Consider the following 25,034-nt stretch of genomic DNA (forward strand, 5'->3'; position numbering starts at 1 on the left):
GATATTCTAATAACTTTCTTAAAAGAGGACGAAGAGCAAAGAAATCACTTGAAAGTGTTGACAAAAGATGAGGATTTAGAACCAAGATCTGTCAACTTGTGTAGACAGATAAATGATTGGCCAAAATGGAAGAAAGCAATTCAAACAGAATTGGCTTTACTTGAAAAACGTGAAATTTTTGGATCAATAGTCCGAACACCTGAATGTGTCAAGCTAGTGGGGCAAAAATGGTTTTTTGTGCGAAACGCAATGAAAGTGGTAAAGTCGTAAGATATAAAACACGACTTGTGGCACAAGGATTTTCACAAAGGTCTAACCACTGATTATGAGGAGACTTATTCTCCTGTGGTAGATGCAATTACCTTTAGGTATCTAATAAATATGACAGTTCATTAAAAGCTTGAAATGTGTTTAATGAATGTCGTCATGGTCTATTTGTATGGTTCGCTAGACCACAATATTTTAATCAAAATCCTTAAAGCGCTCAAAGTTCTTGAAGCATATAAAAATTCAAAAGAAATTTGTTCAATAAAGCTTTAAAAATTCTTATATGGATTAAAAAAATCAGCGTGAATGTGGTATAATCGTCTTAGCAAATATTTGCTAAAAAAAGGGTACAAGAATGATCCTATTTGTCATTGTATTTTTATTCGAACGTCAAAATCTGAATTTGTAATAATATATGTTTATGTTGATGACTTTAACATCATTGGAACTCCTAAAGAGCTTTCAAAAGTCATTGAGTGTTTGAAGAAAGAATTTGAAATGAAAGATCTTGGTAAGACAAAAGTTTGTCTTGGCCTTCAAATTGAACATTTGACAAATGAAATATTTATCCATCAATCAACATATACCGAAAAGATTTTAAAGAGGTTTTACATGGATAAATCACACCCTTTGAGTACCCCAATGATTGTGACATCTCTTGATATAAATAAAGATTCATTCTGACCTCAAGAAAAAGATGAAGAGATTGGTGATGAAGCACCATATCTAAGTGCTATTGGGATACTGATGTACCTTGCCAACAATATCCGGCTAGATATTTGTTTCGTAATAAGTTTATTGGCGAGATTCAACTCATGTCCAACAAAAAGACATTGGAAAGGTGTTAAACATATATTCAGATATCTTCAAGGAACAATTGATATGGGATTATTGTATTCTAATGCATTCTATTCAAAATTGATCGGTTATGCAGATGCAGTGTATTTGTTTGATCCGCATAAAGCCTGATCTCAGACAGGCTATTTATTCACCTATGGAGTTATAGCTGTATCGTGGCGTTCGATGAAACAACAATAGTTGCTACTTCTTCAAATCACGCAGAGATAATAGTCATTCATGAAGCTAGTAGAGAGTGTATGGTTGAGATCAATGACTCAACAATTGCAATTATGCGGTCTTCCTTTGCAAACGAAGTCTCCAACAATATTGAATGAAGATAATGTTGCTTGCATAGCACAATTAAAAGGAGGATATATGTAAGGAGATCAAATAAAGCATATTTCACCTAAGTTCTTTCTCACACATGATCTTCAACAAATAGTGAGATAAATGTTCAAGAGATTCATTCAAGTGATAATCTTGCAGATTTATTCACTATGGCATTGGCAACGTCAACATTTGAGAAGCTAAGATATAAGATTGGAATGCGTCATCTCCAAGATATCAAATAAGTTCTTCATCAGGGGAAGTAAATACGCGCTGTACTCTTTTTCCCTTAGCCAAGGTTTTGTCCCATTGGGTTTTACTGGTAAGGTTTTTAATGAGGCAACATTCAACGCGTATTACAAGATGTGTGTACTCTTTTTTCTTCACTAGGCTTTTTCCCACAGGGTTTTTCCTAGTAAGATTTTAACGAGGCACATTATCTATAAACATCCAAGGGGGAGTGTTACAAATCCACTATAATTGTGTGGATGTTTCTCTTAATCCATCCTAACATAAGGTATCTATTAATTGTATTAATTAAATATGTTCTAACGTATTTGTCAAATGATGTAAAGAATGGTTTGAATGTCCTATAAAAGGGTAGTCTTTCATCCTTGTGAAATACACTTGAAGATAATAAGAATACAATTTATTCTATACTTTTCATCACTATTTTGTCTTCCTATATTGTTCAAGTATTCTTCTATTTTTCCTCTCATTTTACGACAGTAATACCCTTTTATCAAACATGGCACCTGTTTATTTTCAAATTCATCACTTACATAACTGCTTACTTATTTTTTTAAAAAAAAATAAGTTTTAAGATAAAATATTCTAACTCCTAAATTTACAATCAACTAAAACCAAACGATCACTAATCAATTTGCAAAACTACAAAAGCAAAAATATATCATCCTTCAGAGTTGTTGGCTAAAATCATCTCTAAAGTAACATAAATCTAAAGCGCATCCTTGTGCTATGTAAATGAACAAAAAACATCATCGCACTATCTAAAAAGTTGCAAGATTTATCCTTCTATCTATTTTCTTAAAAACTCACGCCACCAACAAAAAATGTGTCAAGTCGAATGAATATATGTTTTCATGGTTAGCTAGTCAAGTTGGGTAATTTCTTTAATTTTTAAAAAATTAGGGTTTATATCATACTCAGGCAAAATATATTCAAATTATAAATATTCTTTCTAAAAAGTATAGTCAAATACAACTCCAACTTAAAAAAATATCGAATAAAGTATTTATTTTTTTATTTTCATAACTAAATACCAACATGATTTCACTAAATTTCCAGTGTTTATGTACATTGTATAAAATGTGAATTGCGTGATACATATAGTACATACATATTAGATATTTTATTAAAGGAAATCTCTAAATATTGAGACGTAATATTTTTACAATAAATTTTTTTACATAATCTTTCTAACCATCGGAATCTATTGTACATATATTGTTGCAAATCAATTTACTTGATGATACAAAACACATATAAACTAACACAAAAATTAAATTTTGAGAATGAAAGATTTATTTTTTGTCCATATTCTTATTAGGTAATTTTGATCTTCTCGTCTTGAATAAGACATGATCAAATTAAATAAAAATATATTTTTTATTGTTCGAATCAGTTTTTTAACAAAAATAGACTAAAGTATAATTCTTGTTATTTTTTAAATAGTCTAAGGATATTTTTACACACTAAATTAACATAAGAAAGTACGTCAGATTTAAGTTACAATTGAGGAATGATTTTAGGCTAAAACTCTCCTTCATCACTTGCTTTAGCTCAGTGTTTGTAATTGTAGGTTCGTCCTTCGATTTTCTTTCTTTTTAATTTTTTTTTTCTTTTTGAAGTTAGTTTACAAATTAACTGAATATTTTCGAAGTTAGATCATTTCTTTTGGATGAGGCAATTCTAAATAGTTTTACTCAATTATTGATTATAAATCAACATTATAAACGAATAGCTTGTATATACATTTTTCCTTACTTGAGATTTGCTCAACATTTCTATGTCATTAATTATCCCATTTAAAATATTTATTTGTACTATGTTGATTTATAAAATTAAAAAGCCACTAGGCTTTTACCTCACTTATAGAATCTCGGATAACTTTTATTGGCAATGACCAGAAACAAGTCTTCAAAGTTGTGAGAGTTGCTTATAGACAATTTCAGAGTGAAAAAAGTAAAGTTGAGAGAAAATAGGAAGAATACACATTTTGTAATCAGAAAGTGCAATGATAAAAGACAGCACTTCCTCCTGGCTCATACTCTGTCAAGAATTGCTCAAGCTTCTTTCATATCCTCACTTTGGCTTTCCTCCATATATCGTTTTACTTGACTTTCATTAGTCTCAAATATGAACCTAACTTCTCTCACCTGCAATTTACTTGCTCACGTGAAAACATATCATGATGGATATTACAGGAAAAACAAAACAATATAATTTTCACACTGCTCTTAACCTCATTAGAAATGAAAAGAAGATAACTATTCACCATTTTGCCAAAAAGCTTCTAATTGTGTTTTCAGTTAATAACATCAAAAGTCAATATTAAATACCAAAAGTAATCATTATCACACAACCTGAACAGGAAAAAATTGGGAAAACTACACAACATAGCAAACATGTGAATGTATTTATGGAACACAACTATACTTACAAAATATTACCATTCGCCATTACATTATCAAATCTGTAGCAAATACACCATTTACACACACATCCGTGGCAGCATTTGAATACTAATTACTCATATAATGAATACAAGAAATTTGACATATGAATCACACACTTGAGAGTCCAATTTGAAACATGAGTAGTTTTAGGGAGTGATTTATTCTATTTAAGTTGAATTTGTATTTTTGTAGGAAAATAATCGAAAATACAATGGATACACCAGATAGCAAACCAAAAATGTAGTTGCGGATTGTAAATATTAAAACTGTAGGTTGTAGCTTAGGGATCTTAATTAAGGCCTAATGTTGTTTATGAAAATTTATCATAACATGCCATGTGCTTTTTTTCTTGCTCTCTTCCCCCACCCTTAAAGGGCAATGGGCTTTTCTGATTCCCCGTGCGGTGGATTGAAGTCTCAAACCTGTGTACCACCCAACCTGTGTACTGCGGACTCTCCAAAGCACCTGCCGTACCTTGTCAGATCCTCCAAAAGTGTACTACTTTTGGAGGATCCAGCACACGCTCATCAACTTTTTTCGGAAAATTCAACATAAAACATTCATTGAGTGGAAAATTCTCTTTTCGAACAAAGTAATTTTCACTAAAAAATAGCTAAAGCTCAAACAGCTCCTAATGTCTACCCATAAATTGAAAATTACAGAGGCCTGACTCATAGTACTTTGAAACAAGAATAGGATAAGGTTGACAAAACGGTTCTAAAGCTGTCATCCCGGTTTCAATAAATAACACTAGATGATAACACCCTAGGCTTGATATACTTTACTTGATTTTTTTTAAAAAAAAGAGGGATTACTAGGTTTGACATACTTGATCATAAAAGAATGATTACCTAGGCTTGAATTGAAGTAAATAAGTCATTACCTTTTAGTCCCAAACTGCAAATGAGTCTTAAAATGATAAAAATAACAAATAACTAGGTCATGTGAAAAGCTAAGTTAAAGAACAAGCTAATGAGATATGTAACTCATCAATGATGGAAAGAATACACAATTTCCTTGCAAACTGATGCAAGAGGTAGTCGACTTAGAGCCTTCAATTGTCATCAAGATCTCAGGGCTCGGAAGGGAGAAAGGAGGCAACACTTCCAAAAGTACCAAATCAAAATCTGTAAACCTTAACCAGGATATTTTACTAGTTAATCTTGTGCCAGATTAGAAAAATACCTCAATTAAGGAACCAGAAGTGAGGGTTAGACTTTGTTTCGGAAGTACTTCGTTACCATTCACATGAATTGGATATTTTCCAATGTTCTGCAAATGGAATAGTCCATGCATGTCCATCTTTATAGTTGCCTAATCATGTAAAGGTGTCAGTCCATCAACTTATAACTGTTCATCACATTTCAAGGAATAGAAGGATGCAAATTGTTCTAGGATTTTTAGCAAAAAAAGGATAACTGCATTTTGGTCCTACAGTTATTGTTTAATTTTCATTTTCATATTCTTGTAATATTTGACTAAGCATATTTAACATTTAATTAACTAAAATGAGTGGTCACTCTACAAAGGAATATGTGGCATTTAGACCATCACTAGAAATATATTTACCACAAATATGGAGTAACAATGAAATTTAGCATAAAATATTGATCATTAAATGATTTTAACACTTGATAATTCATTAAAGTTTCTGAACATTCATATTTAGAGTCAAAAGTGCACTAATCAATTAATTGAATGTTAAATGCACTTAACCAAAAATTATAAGGACAATTAGAATTTGTTGATATTTGAGGGACTTAAAAGCATTGTTATCAAAGGACCCTAACAGCACACTTAAGCCCTAAAGCGAGGTGCAAAACATGTTGAGTGCTTCATCTTGCTTTCGTAATCGTGATCTTCAGTGTCGTCATCAAGGCTCCAAAAAGTACATGGTGTTACTACTTGCTAACCAAGTCTCACATTCACAAGCAAAATAGTCCCTAATAATACTTATTTAAGTTTGGTTTCAAGTAAGGATTTGGTTGTATGACTACAATCTGAAATCATTGTCATTCTATATTGGATACAGTCGTACAAGGAAACAGGTGGTGGACATAAAGCTTCTATGAATAGCTCTTTAATATAATACCATTCAAAAATTTAGGATTTTGTGCTTTTGGTATTTAAATATTTTATAAACATAATTTTGTATTTAAATTTTAATACTTGGATTTTTGAACTTTGTAGCATCAAATATCAATACATGATGGTTTAAGCAGACTTTGACTTTGGACTCATGTCGTTATTTTCAGTACTCTACTTAATTTCATTTTTAATTAATTTTTATTTGGCTCACGACAAACAGTAAGACAATATTGCCAACAGTCAATACTCAAGGATACCAATTGAGATTTTGCAAGAATGACCTGTTACTAGGTCTCAAAGTGGCCCTGAAGTAAACCTCTTGTACAATCTGCTTAACAACACCCTCAAATTCCTTTCCTTCCATATGTAGTTTACAGCTGCAGCCAAGAGAATCATATACACTTAATCCCTGCTGCTTCTGCCTTTGCAACGTCTCTCGGCCGATTTTAGTTCCTCATTCCAATCCATACACTCTCTAATGATGGCAAGACATTGTAAGAGTTTGGACCATATGCTAGCTGATTAAGATCAAGAGAAAAACAAGTGGTGAACAATTTACAGCTCCCTGGTACATTATTGACACTGCTGGTTTTCATACATCTTCCAAAAATGTTAATCTGTCACGTATATTGTGCTTAGTGGAACCAATCTCAATAGAATATCGATTTGGGAGATTCCTGGTTTCTGCATATGACACTCCTCTAGCTTACTTTCTCAAACTGGCCTTGCAGCTTCTTGTATATAGTTTTAAAGGCTAAGAGAGGTAAGAGATAGGAGCTCCTCCCATGAATACCCTGCCTCTTCAAAATGCTTCTTGGCCATGAATATTTTCTGGACAACACAGGATGCTTCTTATGGTTCAAGTTGCCATACATCTCTGCCCCTCCCATAAATGGAACCCATAAATTATCCATATTCCTGCACATACTCCATAAGAGCTTGCATATAGAAGCTCTATTCCATAGCACAATGTTAATGAGAATGCGGCCTCCAGCAGAAGTGGGTTGACAATGATACAGTATTCTCTATGCAACTAGAGCTTTTTTGTGAGATTAGCTTTACGAGGCCAGAGGAATCACTTGCACATTCGCGCAATGAAAAGAGTGATCCTCTTAGGTAAGAGTAAAATAAGGATCTGTGACCAGTTATTTTGCATAAAAAATAATTCTCTTAATGAATTGTGTTCTCCCAGAATAGGCTAAGAATTCTTTTTTTTAATGATCTCCCAGATATATTTTACAACAATGGTTTGCTCATGCACATCCTGTCTCACCATTCCAAAATATATTGAGCTCCATGCTTTTTGACCACTGCACTCCATATGTTCTTTGGTTTACTCTTTGCTGCTAGAGGCATCCTAGGTAGGTAGTTTACCCCCTTGGATACCAGTCAGTCTATTGATACCGGAACTTCAATCACTGGGTAGACAAAACTTTTACCCCAATTTATGCGTAATCTAGAAACAACTTCAAACCGGATAAATATGACCCTAGGCTCCAGTTGCTCTTTCTCTGCACCACAGAACACTAAGGTGTCATAAGCATAATGCAAATGTGAGATAGTTAAACCAAGAGTGTCACTATTATACATCCGGAACACCTTGACCTGTTATTTGACTGTTGTTTTCAGCAGATCACTCAATCTTCCCATTGATAGTCAAACAGGAAGGGGGAAAAGGGATCCCCCTGCCATAATCCTCTTTCAGAATGGAAGAAACCAGAGAGGGTACCACTATTAATACTGAAAATTTAACTGTAGTCACACAATATTTTAACTAGTTTATCCACCTATTTCCTAAACCCATCCTCTAAAGTATGTTCCACATACTGTCCCAGTTTAGGTGATCATAGACCTTTTCTATGTCCATCTTACATCGAATCCCAGGGAGTTTAGTTAAGTGCCGAGGCCACCTCAAGGTCTGGTTGTATAGGAGACAGAACTATCTGAGTATTCATGTCTGAGAGTAAATTTACCACTCTACTGTTGAATATCTATCTACACTATTTTATTGTCAGTACTTCCCTTTAGAAATGTGGTAGATATCCCTTCAAAGTTTTCAAGTTCTTATTCCAAATTTTCAAGTTTTTAATATTACAACTTTGCCTAATATTTGGGATTTTGATTGAACTATTCCATTTAGTTTCTACTAGGAGACTTCAAATTTAGATTAGACCTACACGCTTACCGCTCCGCAAAAAAGCTCTGGCTTTATCACAACTCCATATTCAAGAAGGGCAAACATGGGTAATTCATGCATAGTTTTCTTGTGCTCTTCATTAGTAATAATATTAGCCAACGAAATTGAAAACGATGTAATGCATGTTTATACATGCGAAAAATCTGTTGGACCATAAATTGCACACGCAATGTATTTTCTTGAATATGTTTTACTTGGATATGCATTACTTGAGCCAAGGATCTATCGCAAACACTATCTCTACCTTCACAAGGTACAAGTAAGGTTGCGTACACAGCATCCTTCCCAGACCCCACTTGTAGATTTCACTGGGTATGTTGTTTCTGTGGTAGTAGTTTAGTTTCTCATCCGAGCAAGAACCATGGAAATTAAGTGACTTCTATTTAGGAAACAAATTAGATCACTTATGCTTAATTGATTTCTAAGAGTCATAGTGTAAGGATTGATCATTTACTATAGAATCTAAAGATAGCCACGTAAGAACAGTACAATCATAAAATCACCCGTTTAGAAGAGGATAGTTTTCATTACTTTGTAATTACATAATCAGCCTTATTCAAATTTTTTTAATAGCGGTTAAAATGATTGGATTCAAATTCCAGGGTGGTAATTCATAATGTCTAGCAGATCTCTAGGACTCTTGTCATTTGTAGGACTTTTTTTTTTAGAAAGTTAACATTTTATAGACAAAATACCCCAATAGTGTATTTTAGCAGAAGTTACATCTGGAGTTTACAGTAAGCAAAACAAAGAAATATATCACCTTTATCCCTCCTAAACTATCTAGAAACTGAGTAATATCCTCCACCTTTTTGGGGAGTGCATAGTTACACAAAAAATAAAAGGTTATAAGACAATTCAACTTCAGACTTTGGAAAGGGATGCTCTTGTTTTCAAAACATATTTGGTTCCTTTTCCTCCATATTGTCCACCAGATGCAAACAGGGACAATCTTTCATCTCTCTTTGTGGCCGGACATATTTCCTTCTCTATCCAGCATGCTAGAGCTTCAGAGGCATGCCTTGGCATGGACCAACTGATACCCCTCAAGTTAAAAAACACCTGCCACAGTGTCTGTCACTCTACAATGGATGAAGAGATGGTTTGTTGTCTCTATTTCTCTTTCACAAAAAAGAACATCAGGAACATAATTGTTTTCCCCTTTTCATTAAATTATCCTGAATCAGTACTGGATACCTGGCTACCAACCAGGTGAAACAAGCCACCTTGTGAGGTACTTTAACTTTCCATATCATCTTCCAAGGCCATGGTAAGAGTATTGCAGCTGGCCTATCAAGGTGTCTGTAAGCTGATTTTACTGTGAATTTCCCATTATTGGCCCTCAACCAGTGTAGATTATCTTCATTAGGTAGAAAGTTAATGGCCTGCTCCAGGGTATTGTAGAAATCTGTTAGGCTGTCAATCTCCCAGTCATTCAACATTCTCCTGAAAGAGAGGTTCCATCCTTAGTTTGTCCCTGACATCTGCTAGTTTTTTCATATTAGTTTTGTAATTATCAACTTTCTTATCTTTAGGATTTTAGTTATGCAGGTTTTCTATTACCTAGATTTTGTAATCAATAAACATCAGTTCATCTGCTACCAGTTTTTTTCTTCTCTTCATGGTAATCAGAGCTCTATTGCTTTAATAAGTTCGATTCCTTTTTTTCTCCCAGCTCACCCACCTCAAGCCTAAATTGTCCCCAATACAAGTGTAGTCAATGCCGACAACATCTCCCGTACAAAAGAATTGCCCAGTTCAGTCCGGTTATTCAACTCCCCATCAAACTTGCTAGGAACCATAACTTTTCATAGTGGAAGGCACAGGTGTCTATGCTTATGCGTGGACACAAACTCTTTGGTCATCCTGATGGGTCGATCCCAACCCCCTCTTTGCATCTATCCATCCATGCTGAAGTTTAAAAATAATCACTGAAAACAAACTAGCAGTAACAATTTACATCAAGTTCGATCTCTTGTGATGAACTTTCCACAGCTGGCACCCCGTCTAGAATGAAGAGTTCATTCACAAATGGCTTCCTTCCTGCCTCAACCAACATCACCTCCTAATCAACCTGACCCACCAACCCAACCCCGGACAAACAAGCCAGCAAAGTCCACCCAATGACTACCCGATCACAGACTCATAGCCTTAAACCTAGTAAGTTTCTCAAAACCACTACGAGTCTCCAAAAATCCCCACAACTCATGAGCAAGCCAAGCTAATTCCCCAATGGAATTTAGCAACGCAAGCTGAATTTGATGCTCTTGTTTGCAACCATACCTGGGATTTGGTTCCATGTGACTCTTCCAAGAACGTGGCGGACTGTAAATAATTACTCCGAGTTAAACATAAACCTGATAGTTTTGTTGATAGGTACAAGGCTTGTTTGGTTGCCAAGGGATTTACTCAGCATCCCAGACTTGATTATCATTCCACTTTCAGCCCAGTAGTCAAGCATGCTACTGTTCATCTTGGCCTGACTATCGCCACTCAACTTGACTGGCATGTTCATAAGTTGGATGTTAACAATGTCTTCTTGCAAGGTTGTCTTGCTGAAGCAGTATACATGCGACAGCCACCTAGATTTGAAAACTATGGGAATCCTATTCATGTATGTCGTCTTCAGAAGGCAATTTATGGTATCAAAGAGGCGCCTCGTGTTTGGTTCACTGAACTCAAAAACTATCTCCTTACTTTGGGTTTTGATAAGTCACATTCTGATTCCTCACTTTTCATTATGCATAAATGTCGGTTTACTGTGTATATTTTAGTTGATGTGGACGCTATCTCAGTGACTGGTTATCACCAGCGAGGTGTTCATAATATCATTGAGGTTCTTTCTCAATGTTTCTCCTTGACGAAGAAGTGATTCATTCTTCTGCTGGTCTTCTGCTCTCTCAAGAGAAGCACACTATGGATCTCCTACATGGTTAGCGATGGATAACTGCGAAGGTGTTTCCACGCTTATGACATCTGCAATTGTTTTGCCCTCGTCTGATGATCATCTAGTTGATAGTTCCTTATATCAACACATTATTGGTAAGCTTCATTACCTTTCTTTCACTCATCCGGACATAGCTTTTGCTGTCAGTAAGTTGTCACAAGCTATACATCAGCCATTTATGTCTCACTAGGTTCTTTTAAATGACTTCTTTGCAATCTCCGTTCCACTACCTCCTTTGGTGTACTCATTGCCAAGGAGACTATTGTAGATTGTTGGCGTACTCAGACTCAGACTGGGCAGGGAATCGTCAAGATCACACTTCCACCACTGGTTGTGTTATCTATCTTGGTTGTTCTCCTATTTCATGGTCTTTAAAGAAGCAACGTTCAGTTTCTCGTTCTTCTACAGAAGCAGAATTCGGGCAGTTGCTGCTACTATTTCTGAAACTACCTGGCTCACCCATCTTCTTCAGGAGCTTCAGTTTCCTCTGATTGTTGTTCCTAAAGTTCTCTACAACAATATTAGCACCACTTGTATTTGTACCAATCCTGTTTTGCATAGCCGCATGAAGCATGTGGCCATCGATTTCCATTTTGTCCATGAGCAGGTTGGGCGCAAACAGCTTGAAGTTGCCCATTTACATGTTTTTGATCAAGTTGCAGATCTTCTCACAAAGCCTCTTCCGCGTTCTCTTTTCAGTAACCATTTTCTCCAAGTTGGGCGTAGTAGACCTCGACGCCAACATACGGGGGCGTAATATCGGCTAGCAGATCTGTAGGCTTTTGTCATTTGTAGGACTCTTTTAGTTCAGTTTATTTATATTAATTTTGTGCTCATCAGCTTTCTTATCTTTAGGATTGTAGTTACGTAGGTTTTTCTGTTACCTAGATTTTCTCTAAGTTGTTATTTTATTTTCAGCCTTGTATGTAATAAATACACTGGCTATATAATCAATAAACATCGGTTCATCTGCCACCAAATTTTTTCTTCTCTTTAGTCGTTTAGTATTGTTTGTGGTACTTCTCATTAGAAAACCTTAGGATATTGAAGAAGACTGACTGTTCATATACTTAATTTTAATTTGTCTTACAAACTGCAGCACGTACAAATTGACTTGTAAGGGATAAATGAAAAAGGAAAACTATACTGCAATCAGCATTGAGACATTTTATTTACACATACAAGTTTGTTGAAGAAAAGGTTTCATAACAGAAGATAATGATCAAACCAAGAAACATGGAGCAAATGTTTCAAGAAACATAAAAATTATCACATTATCACAATCATAGCCAATTGTTCGATCAACTATTTCTTTATATGTTAGAAAAAACAAAATAAACTAACTCAAAAATATAAGATCAATTGAATATTTCAAAGGAACTATTGATTAATACAGGTGGAGTTCAAGCAGAACGTACCTGTCTCCTAGAAATTTTATTATCACGACCTTCTCTGCCCAAGTCAATGTCAACTTTCACATCTGCAGATTCTCTTCCCAGCAGCACCTGAACCCATTTACTCCAAGTTTGAATTTCTGTAGAATCTTTGAATTTTAAAGGAACACAACAGAAACAAATTTGGAACTTAAATAGGATGCTAAACAGTAACAGCTGATTTAACACTTTTGGCAACATCATAACTACTCTAAATCTTTGAGACTAACTAATTCAGTACCCTAGCTTTCCCTTCAACTTTTGAACTAGCAGTAACAATTGCAACAATAAGGGTAGATCATACTGAGTTGGACATGTTGCAACAGAAATATAGCTCAGTATTTCCTCTCATTGGTTTGGTTTCCATATACTCCAAAGACAAGATGTGACAACCCTATTTAACTTTCTCCAAGTGAATGAGCTAGGGGTGATTATCAAGCACAGAGAAGATGAAGTCTACTTGGCAAAATAACATACCTGCATTTAGGAAAATCATTCAGAAGCCACACACTATGTAGCTCTCTAAAGTTTTCTATGATTAGGATAATTTCCCACCATACCTTCACCATTTCAGTCAAGAATTTCCCCCAACCTCTTCGTTCTCCCATTTTGTTGTTTTTAATTTGGGGGAATGAGGGGTGAGGGGAGAGACTTGGGAGGAAAAGTATATCTAGCAGCTAATCCTAAAAAGGCAGCTAATCCTAAAAAGGCCTTAATGTCAAACATCTTTAAAAACGGAACTCAAGAAAAACATCAAATGAAGTGAATAATCTACATGCATATCTAGATAAATTAGCTATTTCTTTATTCATATAAAACACAAAAAACAATTATGAACAGAGAAATTGAAAAGTACATAAAATTGAGTGTGCACAGCAAGAGTATATCAATCAAGTATGGAGATTCTCAAAATTACATTTCAACTACAAAAGATGCAGTTTATATTTTGTAGTTAAATAGTAATTTTGAGAGTCTCCAAACTTGACTCAAAAACCTAAAAAAGATGCAATTTAAGTTTGTAATTTAATCCAGTGACTAAATTTGTTCTTTTCCTTGCAAGTAAAGTAACTAAGTTTCTTATACTCTATCCTGATTCCTATTCCTAAACACTATAGCATCCATACTAACTCCCTTCTTCTAAATAGCTTGATGGCTTTATGGGTATCTCTAGAATTATAGCCCAAAACTCCTCTTCCTATGACTTTCCAGAATCAACATCTTCTTCTAGATAATTCTGAGAACTTGTAGTGGAATTTGGATTGGTCCTCCTTCTTGCCTTGAGCTTAAGATTGAAGCGTTTTGATTTGAATACATATCAATGTGACAGTTATGTTTATTACTTAATCTCGTCCTTTTCATGATAGAGCTCATGAGTCTCACAAATTGACCTAATTTAAGTAAAAGGTGGCGCTTCCTTTTTTGTCAAGGTGTACATCTAGCCAGGGAAGTGCCTAGCCAGCTTTAAGCCTCAATTCAAAAATTTCTTAGAGATTTTGATAACACTACTAGGATCAAAAAATGAAAATTATCCAGACAAGTTATCTATTCTAGTCTACAACCTAAAAAAGAGATTTGATTTTTTTCCATAGTAAAGATCCTGTCATCTTCAAGTGTATCCAAATAATAACACAGGGATCCCTATATCATTGCACTCCAAATATGGATAGGAGTAAGCATCACTCGAACCTAGTTTACATATCTTTCCAGGACATGTACTTGTATACACATGTCTATTTTTACATGTATACATATACACATAAATACATGCATACATACAGATAATAAATTATGATTGCTTCGTGGGAAGTCCATGAAGGCAGACACTTCAATAACTTTAGTACTTAATTAAGGCCCCAGTCGTTCTCCCGGTGGTTCTTCTCCAACCCACCGGCAGACCTTCTTCTATCATGTATGACTTGAACTTGTCTTGACTCTCTTCGTATGACAAATGGGGCTTTGTATGGTTTGGTAGCTCAGCTTTCGGTTGAGAAATAAGGGAAAGGAGCGAAAGCTAATCAAACTAGCGAAGGGCTTAGGATTTGCCTTGCCCTAGTACACCAACCAAAAAGAAATTTTTAGTATTTTTAATCTTTCCGCTAAACTAGAACTAGAGCCGCTAAACTAGAAGTAGAGCCATTGGGATTGATAAGAATGTCCTTATTTCATCTTATAAACGAATTATGGCAATCCATGTCTTGAATATATGTGTGTGTGTGTGTGTGCGCGCGCGCGCATTGCACTCTCTTAGATGTTAAATCGAAACAACCGGAAGTCCAACCAAGTCCCATATGACGATCAGTGGACATATTCCACTTTTGCCACATATTCTATATACCATGGTAAAATATCACATTCATGGAATATAATTCACTTTCAAGATTCCTAACTAAATTCGTTAATATAGAAATATCATTAAGATGTGTAAATACATTATTACATGGAGCCTTATTTATAGTTAGATTCTACCTAACACATAACAATCGTTATCCATTTGGGACACTATATATGTTAATATTACTCCCCTCAAGTTGGCGCCTATAAGTTATATGTACTGAGCTTGTTGCATATGTAACTAATACGAGGGCTAGTGAGGACTTGGTAAAAATATCAACAAACTAATCATTTGACTTCACAAATTTGTAACAATATCTTTTGAAAGTATCTTTCACTAATAAAGTGACAGCAATCTCAATGTGCTTAGTCTTCTCATGAAATACCAGATTTGATGCAATGTCGCTTGATTATCATACATAAGTTTCATCTGATTAATTTCTCCAAATTTCCTTTCTCCGAGCAAGTGGTTGATCACAAACTTAGCGCACAAGTTGTTACAACCATGGTCAATATTCTGCTTTTGCTCTACATAAATCGACCACATTTTGTTTCTTTCTTTTCCATACACCAAATTACCTCTTACTAAAACACCATATTCAGATATAGACCGTTTACCAAAATATGATCCTTCCAATTAGCATATGTATATCCAATTATCTGCTCATGACATCTGATCCTCGATGAGTAGTTTTTTCCTGGAGCTGACTTTATATATTGTAGAATGCAAACAATTGTATCCTAATGACTAGCATAGGAAAATATATAAACAAACTTATGATACTCATAATAAAAGATAAGTAAGGTCTAGAAATTGAGGCGATTGTGGTGAGTGCATGTCATGTAAAGGTGTGCACTCCAATCTCACGAGTATGCCACATGCATGATTGAACCTCATCGGCAAAAGGCATACCCAAAAGCTTTGCATAAAATTTTGCACTAAACGCTGTTCATTTTTTCATAAAACCAAACATCTTTTCTCCCAAATTGAAATGTACCTTTATTCATTTACTTTGTTGCATCGAGAATAAGTGATAAAAGTTAAAAAAAGTATTCTAACGAAGAACAGTAATGTTGCGACTTTATCCAAGAACGTTTTGATGTGAATCGAAAAAAGATCACTCTGATTGTGATCTCAAATTGTTGAGATGAAGAAAGAGAGAACTAAAGGACATAATGCTTATGCTCGATTACGAGAAATGGGTGAAACTTCATTGTTATGGTCCCCTATTATGGATCTAGTTATGGAACACTGCAAGATAAAATCTGAAGTATTCTTCCTACGACCTAGGTGCTAGTTTGTTAAGAGAGAACCTGCAATCTCTTGAGTTAAACGAGTGTTATCAAAAGTGCGCTTAAGCCCTAAAATGAGGCTCAAAATGTGTTTAGCATTTCGCCTCGCTTTATGTGTGCTTCAGTGTCGTCATCAAGGTTCTAAGACAAACTTTTGCTTGCCAATGAGCCTCTTATGAAGTAGTGAAACTAAGCAATTGACATTTCACTAAATCATATTTTTTTTCAATTTCTTTGGTATTATACTTGTCATTCATGTTTATAATTATTATTATTAGTCTTGGACTAAACATATACATTTGTATTTTTTTTTCTCCCTTTGCGCCATTTTTCATTAAAGCCCGCGCTTTATTTGCGCTTAAAGCTCGCCCCCACAGACCTTAGAATTTTTTTTGCACTTATCGCCTTTGATAACAGAAAGTAGTCAAGTACTCAAAAACTGAAATTACTTTTCTGCTTATATTTCCTAAGACAAAGGATAGTATAGATACATCACTTAAAGTTTAAATACAACACTTACAAAATAACTACCACTAAAAACTAGGACCTGACTTCCTAACATTATTGGAATGAAAACTATACTATTACAGGAAAATAACTACTACTAAAAAGAAATAACTAATGTAGTAACTATTGGATGATTAGGGAGTGATAACATTACTATCCCCCTTCAAGTTGTACTCGTCCTCAAGCGCTAAGTGCGGAAAGTATTAGTATTTCCCCCCTTTCCAGCAAACTCTTCCTCATCGTCTATAAAGTCAATCTAGAGTAATTTCTTGCATTGATGACCTCAAGTAAATGGTTTATCACAATTGAAACAAAGTCCCTTAAGTCGCATTTCCTCCATTTCAGATTTGGTCAGTTTCTTCACAAATCTGAGAAATTTGTTGTCTTGGATTTGCAAGCATCGAACAATTGCGAACAAACAAGTCGTTCATTGCATTTATAAAGTCGGGATAAACTCATCTTCATAGCCAAATCTGGAGGATTATGCAACTCAACCTCAATTATTATATAATAAGTAAGAGCGCTGAGATAAAGTTCATTTTTTGCGATTGAGTGTACCAGCCCGTGAAATTTACTAGCTCAAAACTTAATCTACCATAGAGACGATCAGGCTTAACTTAGCCAATTGGCCCAATTTCTGACTTCTGATTGGTGGCCCAAAGCGAAGGTTATATTGAAGTTTGATTTCATCCCAAGATGTTTGAGGCATATCTATCTCTAGTTGAAGAAACCAAAGTTGTGCATAGCCTTCTATGAAAAGAAGCAAATTCAACCTTTTCTTGTTCTAGAGTTTGTTGGTGTCAAAAGAAGTATTCACATCTAATCAAACATCGCAAAGGGTCGTCTTGGCCATTAAATCATGGGAAATCCAACTTTGTATGTCGAGGAATGATGAATTTTCCTCCTACTTTTGATCCTGACCCTCCTGCCACTTTATTTTTCCCTTCCAACTGCTATTCTGATTTGTATTTCATTTGGATCAGGATCGACCTAAGAATTCCCTAAACCTTTGTGAGTGCATCCGAACAAGCATTTATAACTTCCTGGCCAAATTGGATGCACGTTCTCCTTGGAACAAGTTCACCAATTGTGCTAGTTAATATTGAATTTGGTCTCCCATAGCTCTCGGCTCTGATACCAAGCTGTTATTATCCCTTGTTATGGATCTAGTTATGGGACGTTGCAAGACAAAATCAGAGTCAATGTTGAGTGAATTAGGAGCCTCGAAAGAGGTTTTCTTTTTTCTACCTATGGTGCTGGTTCGTTAAGAGAGAACTTCCAGTCTCTTGAGTTAAAGTAAAACTGAAATGACTTTTCTGCTTATATTTCCTGAGACAAAAGATAGTTTAAATACAACACTTAATAAGATAATTACCCCTAGAAACTAGGACATGACTTCCTAACATTACTGGATTAAAAAACTGCATTATTACAGGAAAATAACTACTACTAAAAAGAAATAACTATTGTTGTAACTATTGGATGACTCAGGAGGAGTGATAACAGTCACACAGTAGAAAGTAGGTAAAACTAAACTAGTTTACTTTTTTAATGGCTACAATGATATGTTAGAACTTGGAAATTTAAAATGGAATAGCAAAAATGCATTTTTGGAATATCATACCTCCAATAGTAAAAAGTATAATTAATGTTGTTTGCAGTGACAACTGAGTAATGTTTGTGGATACTTTATTGTGACAAATTTTATGCCATTAGTAAAAAGTATAATTAATGTTATTTGTGGTGACTCGGTGAGTAATCTTTGGGGATTGTTTATTGAGCCTCTACCTGCACTGTATTACATTAAATGTCCCACCTCACTCTCCAGCCTATTAAAACACATCCATTGAACATATGGCCGTGTATGATCAGACAAGTAGGATCAATAGTCAAGCTTTTACTAATAGTCTAACAAGGTATTCTATAATTGAGTAAGAATGAGTTAAGTCTATCATACCTCTGGTTTTCTAATAAAATGTTTTGAGTGATAGCCAACTAAAACAGCAAAAGCTCCACGCACAGCAATCTTTCTCTGTAAACAAGCATGATCAGCCTGCTCTAGCCTGATTATCTTTCTAACAAAATCTTCATGCTGATACTCTTTGGCTGAAAATAAAATAAAGAGACAGACCAAAGAAAAGAAAATGGGTGACATACAATAAGAATGCACCAACAGAAGTTCGAAAATTATTCCCAAGGAAACAATCAAAAAGAGCCAATAAAGCTGCCAAAGAAAAAGTGGAGAAGTGAAAGAGTAGAAAGGTAACTACAAACAGAATACACTGAGTGGTGCAGCAGAAACAAAATAATTGAAGACTAGATCAGTTGTTCATCGAAATTCATTAAAGTAAAAAAAATAAATCATTTCAATGAATATGATGAAACTGGGACTCACCTCTCTTACTGGAATACATATCCTGTCCATTAGGACTCAAATCCATATCAAGGATCTGTAGGATGATGGAAGGAACCGGTTAAAGTCAACAAATACCTACGATGGTGAAGAAGCTCATATACCAGAAAATAAGATCTCACCAAAGCTTCAACATCAGAAAAGTAGGGTATGTCCTCATCGCTCTCATAAAGAAAATCTTCTGAATCTGATGAAGTATTGTTTGCACTTGCTTCAGGGATTGTTGTTTTCCTGAGAACAGTTTCAGCAAGTGTCGTTTCATTCTTTTGAAGGATGGTGGTAGTGTCATGTTCCTTTGTGCAAATAGCATTTTTCTCCAAGCACTTGGACACATCAGCAGCATAAGTCCGACTGAGATTTTTACCCTGTCCATCCTTTGCGGTATTTTCTTTAAAATCTCCTTGACAGGCATTTACTGCACTTAGGTTCCCCGAAATGACTGCCCTTGGACAATCAGAAGTCTGCAGATTCCTTCGCACCACATGTTGGTTATTCTCGTTGGGCAACTCATGCTTAACTTTGTGATCACGACTGAACATTTCTGCCTGTGATGGTGGTTCATTCATCCGATATGAATTACTGTATTCTGAATGACAATTCTGCTCCTTTTTCTTCAAGACAGCTCGTCCATCATTGCCCTTCTGATTATTTGACAAATCTTTGGCAGACGAGGATAATGGATGATAAGTCTCATCATATTTCCAATGGGCCATTGACGGAAATGATGTTGACGGCATTAGAACAGGAAGAAAAACATCATCGTTGCTAGGAACATCTGGGTCCTCAGTGCTTAATACGCAGCAAATAACTCCACCACGCATTTCAGGAAAAGCCGGATTGACAGTTAATGCGGAGGATAGCATTTGAAAGTCTGCATTGGAACCTGGAGGCTTATCACTATAATTGTACACAGATTTGTCACCGGATTCTTTGGGACAACCATCAAGAATGGTAAGCCCTTCGTCTCGAGCATTTGAAGCCTCTGATACACTTTTGACAGGCAAGTCTCCCACACCATCAGGACAATCCAAGAGAAGTGAACTCAAGCCATCATAATAAGACTTATCAATTGTATCATTTCCATCAGGGTCATTGAATAGCAGTTCGTCCTCTTCTGTAAAGTCCAACAAGGATGCTGACAACCCAGCTATGTAGTCATCAGTACTAGGTATGGAATTTCTCAGTTCATCACATGACATATGGTCTCTCAAGTTGGAGTTTGAACTTACAACGTCGTATTCTGATGCATCCATTTTATTCGAATTGCCATCAATAGGAACTACAAATGTATTCTGTATATTCTGCTGTTCCTCAAAATCAGGCAGAGCCGGAACAGAAATATCTCCAATTGTACTCCAATCTGGAATATCAGGTGGAGTAGGTGAATAACCAAGATCGTGAAATGTCAAGTCACAATCTGGAACTGGTGAGTTTAACACTTGGCTTTCAAATCGAGAAGAGTTCCTCACATTGTCATCACATTGATCTCTCATAGGAAAATTAGATTCTAAATCCTCAGCTTCAAATAATCCACAAACTGGCAATTCACCCAATTCCCCAACAGTGTGTTGTCTCTCAGCAAGGGCAACACTTTCTTCAACAGCATCTGGAAAGTTCTCAGTAACATTAAAGCTGTTAAGTGGGACATCTCCCTTATGATTGAGGAGTCCAATCGGAAAACTAGGAGAAGCAGTTACACAATCATTAGCCCAAATGGAATCATCACGCCCATGTTCAGAAATGCAATTTTGTACAATGTCGAAATTAGATTGTTGATCACCAAAGGCATCTCTTATCGAATCCATAAATGCACAATCCATTGACTGAGGCTCGTCATTGTCACCAGCTCCGCCAAGAAAGTTCATATCCATCGAATCAAATGGGTTATTACGGATCCTCTTACGCATAGCATAGTAACTTGAACGGATACTCTCAGATTTTCTCTTTAACACAACAGAATTTTTACTTTCCCTTGCATTCTCGAACCTATTACATTTCGGTGTTGATGCAGCGCGGTCCAACTCAATCATCAGTGCTGATGCTTCAGCAGAAACAACCGTATCATACAGGAGAGCATGCCAACGATCTTGCAATTCTTGAACGGTAAATCTTTGGGAAAATTGAACTGCACCTTTTGCAAGTGATTCCAAAGAAGCGCCGGCCTAGAGAAGGATGGGAAGATGATATTATGATGCCAGGGTGAATTTAAAAAACAGCACAGAAAGCTATCTCTTTTTTTTTATATCACTGTAGTCCTCAGATGTAAGTAGATCCATCAATTTAAACTTATTCTGCACTTCGAGGAAAAACATTATTGATACTGAAAAAATAAGAAAAGAAATATTGATGACACATTTATAACTAAGAAATTGAGTGCTTATTTTAATTAAGCTTATATCTCATCGATTCTCAGTTCCACTTCCATCAATTACCAAAGGTACTTTGAAAAGGATTTTTCAGGTGACATGTCAAGAAACTCCAAGTATGGTTTTGTTATGTTACACAATTATTAGAAAACTAAGGATGCAAGCTCCTTTTATCTTTCTTCTACAAGTGGCTTCCTAATGCAATACAAATAGAACCATCTTCTCACTTAGTTTATACAAATTGAGAGGCAATCATAGGTCTGTCCACCAGATGATTCATTCCGCTTGAGATTGGAAGCCTTTCTTCCTTGTCCACCAACATAGTATGTGTCTATTTCCAACTCACAAAAAGAATGACCAGGTCAAATACTTCATTCCTCTCATATAAGTACCTCCATAGATAGTTTATAAGTTCCCTAGAAACCCAGTTCTTCCCTTATACTGTCCTTGATTGAGCAAGACCTACAGGTTCACCAATTACCAAAGTACATCGGATATAACTGTAAGCGGAGCAACAGTTTATCTTGCTTTTAGGGCAGTTTCAATAATTCATTAAGCTAAGATAATTAGCCAGCAGCATATCTTCTTTTATTTCTTTTTCTTTTTTTTGGTTCTTGATAAGTAAGGGTCTTAGAGCACTAAGTTAGTGCTGGCACTTAAAAAGAGGCCTGTACACCAAAAGGAGGGGAACATGTCTTGATAGGGAAACATATCTAGCATTGCAGTAACACCTAGATTAGTAAAATCTTCCTATCAGTTTAACAATGGATAAGAAGGATCTTTTATTGCTTTTGAATCGGTGAGAGAATATTTATAGACAGCTGAAAAACTAGATAGATGAGACTATCGATGACTCGGATTAGTAATATTAACAACTTTTACATGCTTTTGACACTGACTTGGTGTTTAGAAATGAAATGTTTGACTTATTTAAGTGGGGAAAAAGCTTAACAATGTGTCAAAATGGTCCTATAAGCATGCACTAGTTTTATGTCCTATAGTATTTACAGCAAAGCAAAGGGCCATGCCATGTACCAGCTCTATTGATTACTATAATTTACTTTATTTAGACCACAATGCATTTATTTTCCAAGCATTATCCCAGGAGTCCAGGACAAAAGTCACTATCTCACTCTTGAGCCCAAAGAAAACACAAGTATCATGAAGTACAAGTACTTTCAAGGAAAACAAAAAGTACCAGATATTTGGAACTACAAAGCAAAATCACCACAATAAAATTACCAAGAGAAGCAAAAATTGAAAAAAATGAGCTCTCTTTGAAGATCCAAAAACTAAGTTCAACAGTATACCACCTAATATTATATTGTAAAGCACCATCACTTTATTGTTTTAACCGTGTATACGGGCTAGCTTGCTTGCACCTCAACAAATCCCACGCGATACATGCAACCTCCTACCAGCCACAAGTATCAGGTAACTCTGTTCACTAAGGCTACTAAGACAGATATGAAGAAATCAACAAGTGTTTTTGTCTCCAGTGGATTTGAATATGAACACTCATGTTGCTAAACACACTTCATGAACACTAGGCCACACCCTTTGGGGCTTGTAAAGCACCTTTACTTTCCTTATAAATTCCTTAAGAGGAAAAACATAAGAGCCGGTGACTGAACAAACCCCACAACAACTTTCTAGTATAAACTCCAGAAACAGAGAAATAACCACTAAAATAAGCACTAATCCTAAAACAGATGGGATGGAGTACACGAATAATCTGAATCCGTTGAGTTCTACTGCACACCTTACATTCCCGGAAAAGAAAAGAGCGAAAGACATAAGAACACGCTAATTTTATTACACTTCAATTACAAAGATAATGGGTGTGAATCAAAAAAATTCATCCCGTTGAAAGTAGGGAGAAAAACACAAGAAGAAAAATTAGCAAACGTGTTAAAATTATAGAAAAAGATATGTGCACATAAATTGATGGAGTTACAGGCAGAATGGTTTAGTACCTCAATGGCGTTTTTAAGCAAAAGGTCATCTTCAGGAATCCAATGAAAAACTGGAGCCAGAGCTCCCATGGCTGCTGCTGCAACTTCGCAAAAATTCGCTTTTCTCTTCGGCGCGCCGCTTTTTAATATAAACTCTTACTTGTATTTTGTATATATATAATATACAAAACAATACAGGTCTTATTCTTTTCCTTTTTTTGGTTTTGCCTTCCCTCTCACCTCTTGTAAGCATGTGTGTGAGTGTAATTTTCAAATATTTTTCTCCTTTTTTCTAATTTAATTAATTAAATACTACACTAGTAATTTTTATAAAGTTATATTGACATTTGCATTTACAACATCAACATATATACTATTGCATATGTTTTTGTTTTCATATTTAGAGAGTAAATCAAATTCTAATATGATTATTTATTTATTTATTTTTAATTATTATAAATTTTTAGGTAATTTTTAAGGGCAACTTTCACATATAGCAAAACAAAATTCATATTTGTATGTTATAGCAAAGTTTGGATAATTGCGCTTCATAACAAATATATATATGTATACTTCGCTATACATATGCAATTGAAGCGAATTATATAAAACGAGAAAGAGAGAAATTATATACAATTTGAATTTGTATAAAACGAGAAAGCGAGAAAGGCAAAAGAGACTTGGGCAAAGAAATATTTATATTATACAATTAAAAGTGTATATAACGATTATATACAATTTAAATTTGTATAAAATGAGAAAGAGAGAAAGGCAAAAGAGACTTGGACAGGGAATATACAATTGAATCGAATTGTATAAAACGAGAAAGAGAGAAATTATATACAGTTTGAATTTGTATAAAACGAGAAAGAGAGAAAGGCAAAAGAAATTGGGTAGGGGAGTAATTTTATTGTATAACAATTAGTGTGTATATACAATTTTCTCTCGATTTATACAAACATGAATGCAATTTATACATTTCGTTTCTGTTTGTATAAGCGAGAGAGGCGAGAGTGTTCGCGCGAAATTAGGGAAAGTGGCGAGCGAGATCTGGGAGAGGTGAGAGAGGGGAACGAGAATATATGTATTTATATAATTTCCTTTCGCTTTATAAAAATACAAACACATTTTATACATTTTTGTTTGTATAAAAAGTGAGAGAGGCGAGTGAGATTGCCACCAAACGAGATTGGCGAGCGAGATTCCACCAAGGAGAGTGGTGAAAATAGTTATACTTTGATATAGGGTACAGTTAAATCAAAGTATATTTATAACATTTAATTTGAATTAATAGTTTGCAATTATATACAATTTTTAAAAAATATATGTTATTTTTCTTGTCTTAGTGTATGTAACAAAGATTGAATTTCA

The 25,034-nt window shown here is 35.1% G+C and overlaps 1 protein-coding gene across 3 annotated transcripts; it reads right to left on the reverse strand.

The window, feature by feature from the left end:
• Positions 1 to 3,546: 3,546 nt before the first annotated feature.
• Positions 3,547 to 23,834, reverse strand: LOC107024166. 3 transcript variants are annotated; one of them, XM_015225079.2, is made up of 7 exons: positions 23,685 to 23,834; positions 19,465 to 21,504; positions 19,325 to 19,379; positions 18,887 to 19,035; positions 12,784 to 12,870; positions 5,319 to 5,447; positions 3,547 to 3,833 (listed from the first exon to the last, which is right to left on the reverse strand). In XM_015225079.2, exons 1-7 carry the CDS (start codon positions 23,751 to 23,753, stop codon positions 3,741 to 3,743), a joined length of 2,622 nt encoding a protein of 873 aa, XP_015080565.1. In that variant the 5' UTR covers positions 23,754 to 23,834; the 3' UTR covers positions 3,547 to 3,740. The 3 variants fall into 3 exon arrangements, with proteins under 3 accessions (XP_015080565.1, XP_027774488.1, XP_027774487.1); XM_027918686.1 differs by lacking the exon at positions 3,547 to 3,833 and adding an exon at positions 4,114 to 4,634; XM_027918687.1 differs by lacking the exon at positions 5,319 to 5,447.
• Between the last annotated feature and the right edge of the window lie 1,200 nt (positions 23,835 to 25,034).

Source organism: Solanum pennellii, chromosome 7, assembly GCF_001406875.1.
Source record: "Solanum pennellii chromosome 7, SPENNV200".
Lineage (NCBI taxonomy): Eukaryota > Viridiplantae > Streptophyta > Magnoliopsida > Solanales > Solanaceae > Solanum > Solanum pennellii.

Coding starts and splice junctions, on each gene's coding strand:
- LOC107024166 (XM_015225079.2), bottom strand. CDS start 23,753: ATGGGAGCTCTGGCTCCAGTTTTTCATTGGATTCCTGAAGATGACCTT. Junction 5,448..12,783: donor ATAAAATTTCTAGGAGACAG/GTACGTTCTGCT, acceptor TTACATGATTAG/GCAACTATAAAGATGGACAT. Junction 3,834..5,318: donor CTTCTGGTTCCTTAATTGAG/GTATTTTTCTAA, acceptor AGTAAATTGCAG/GTGAGAGAAGTTAGGTTCAT.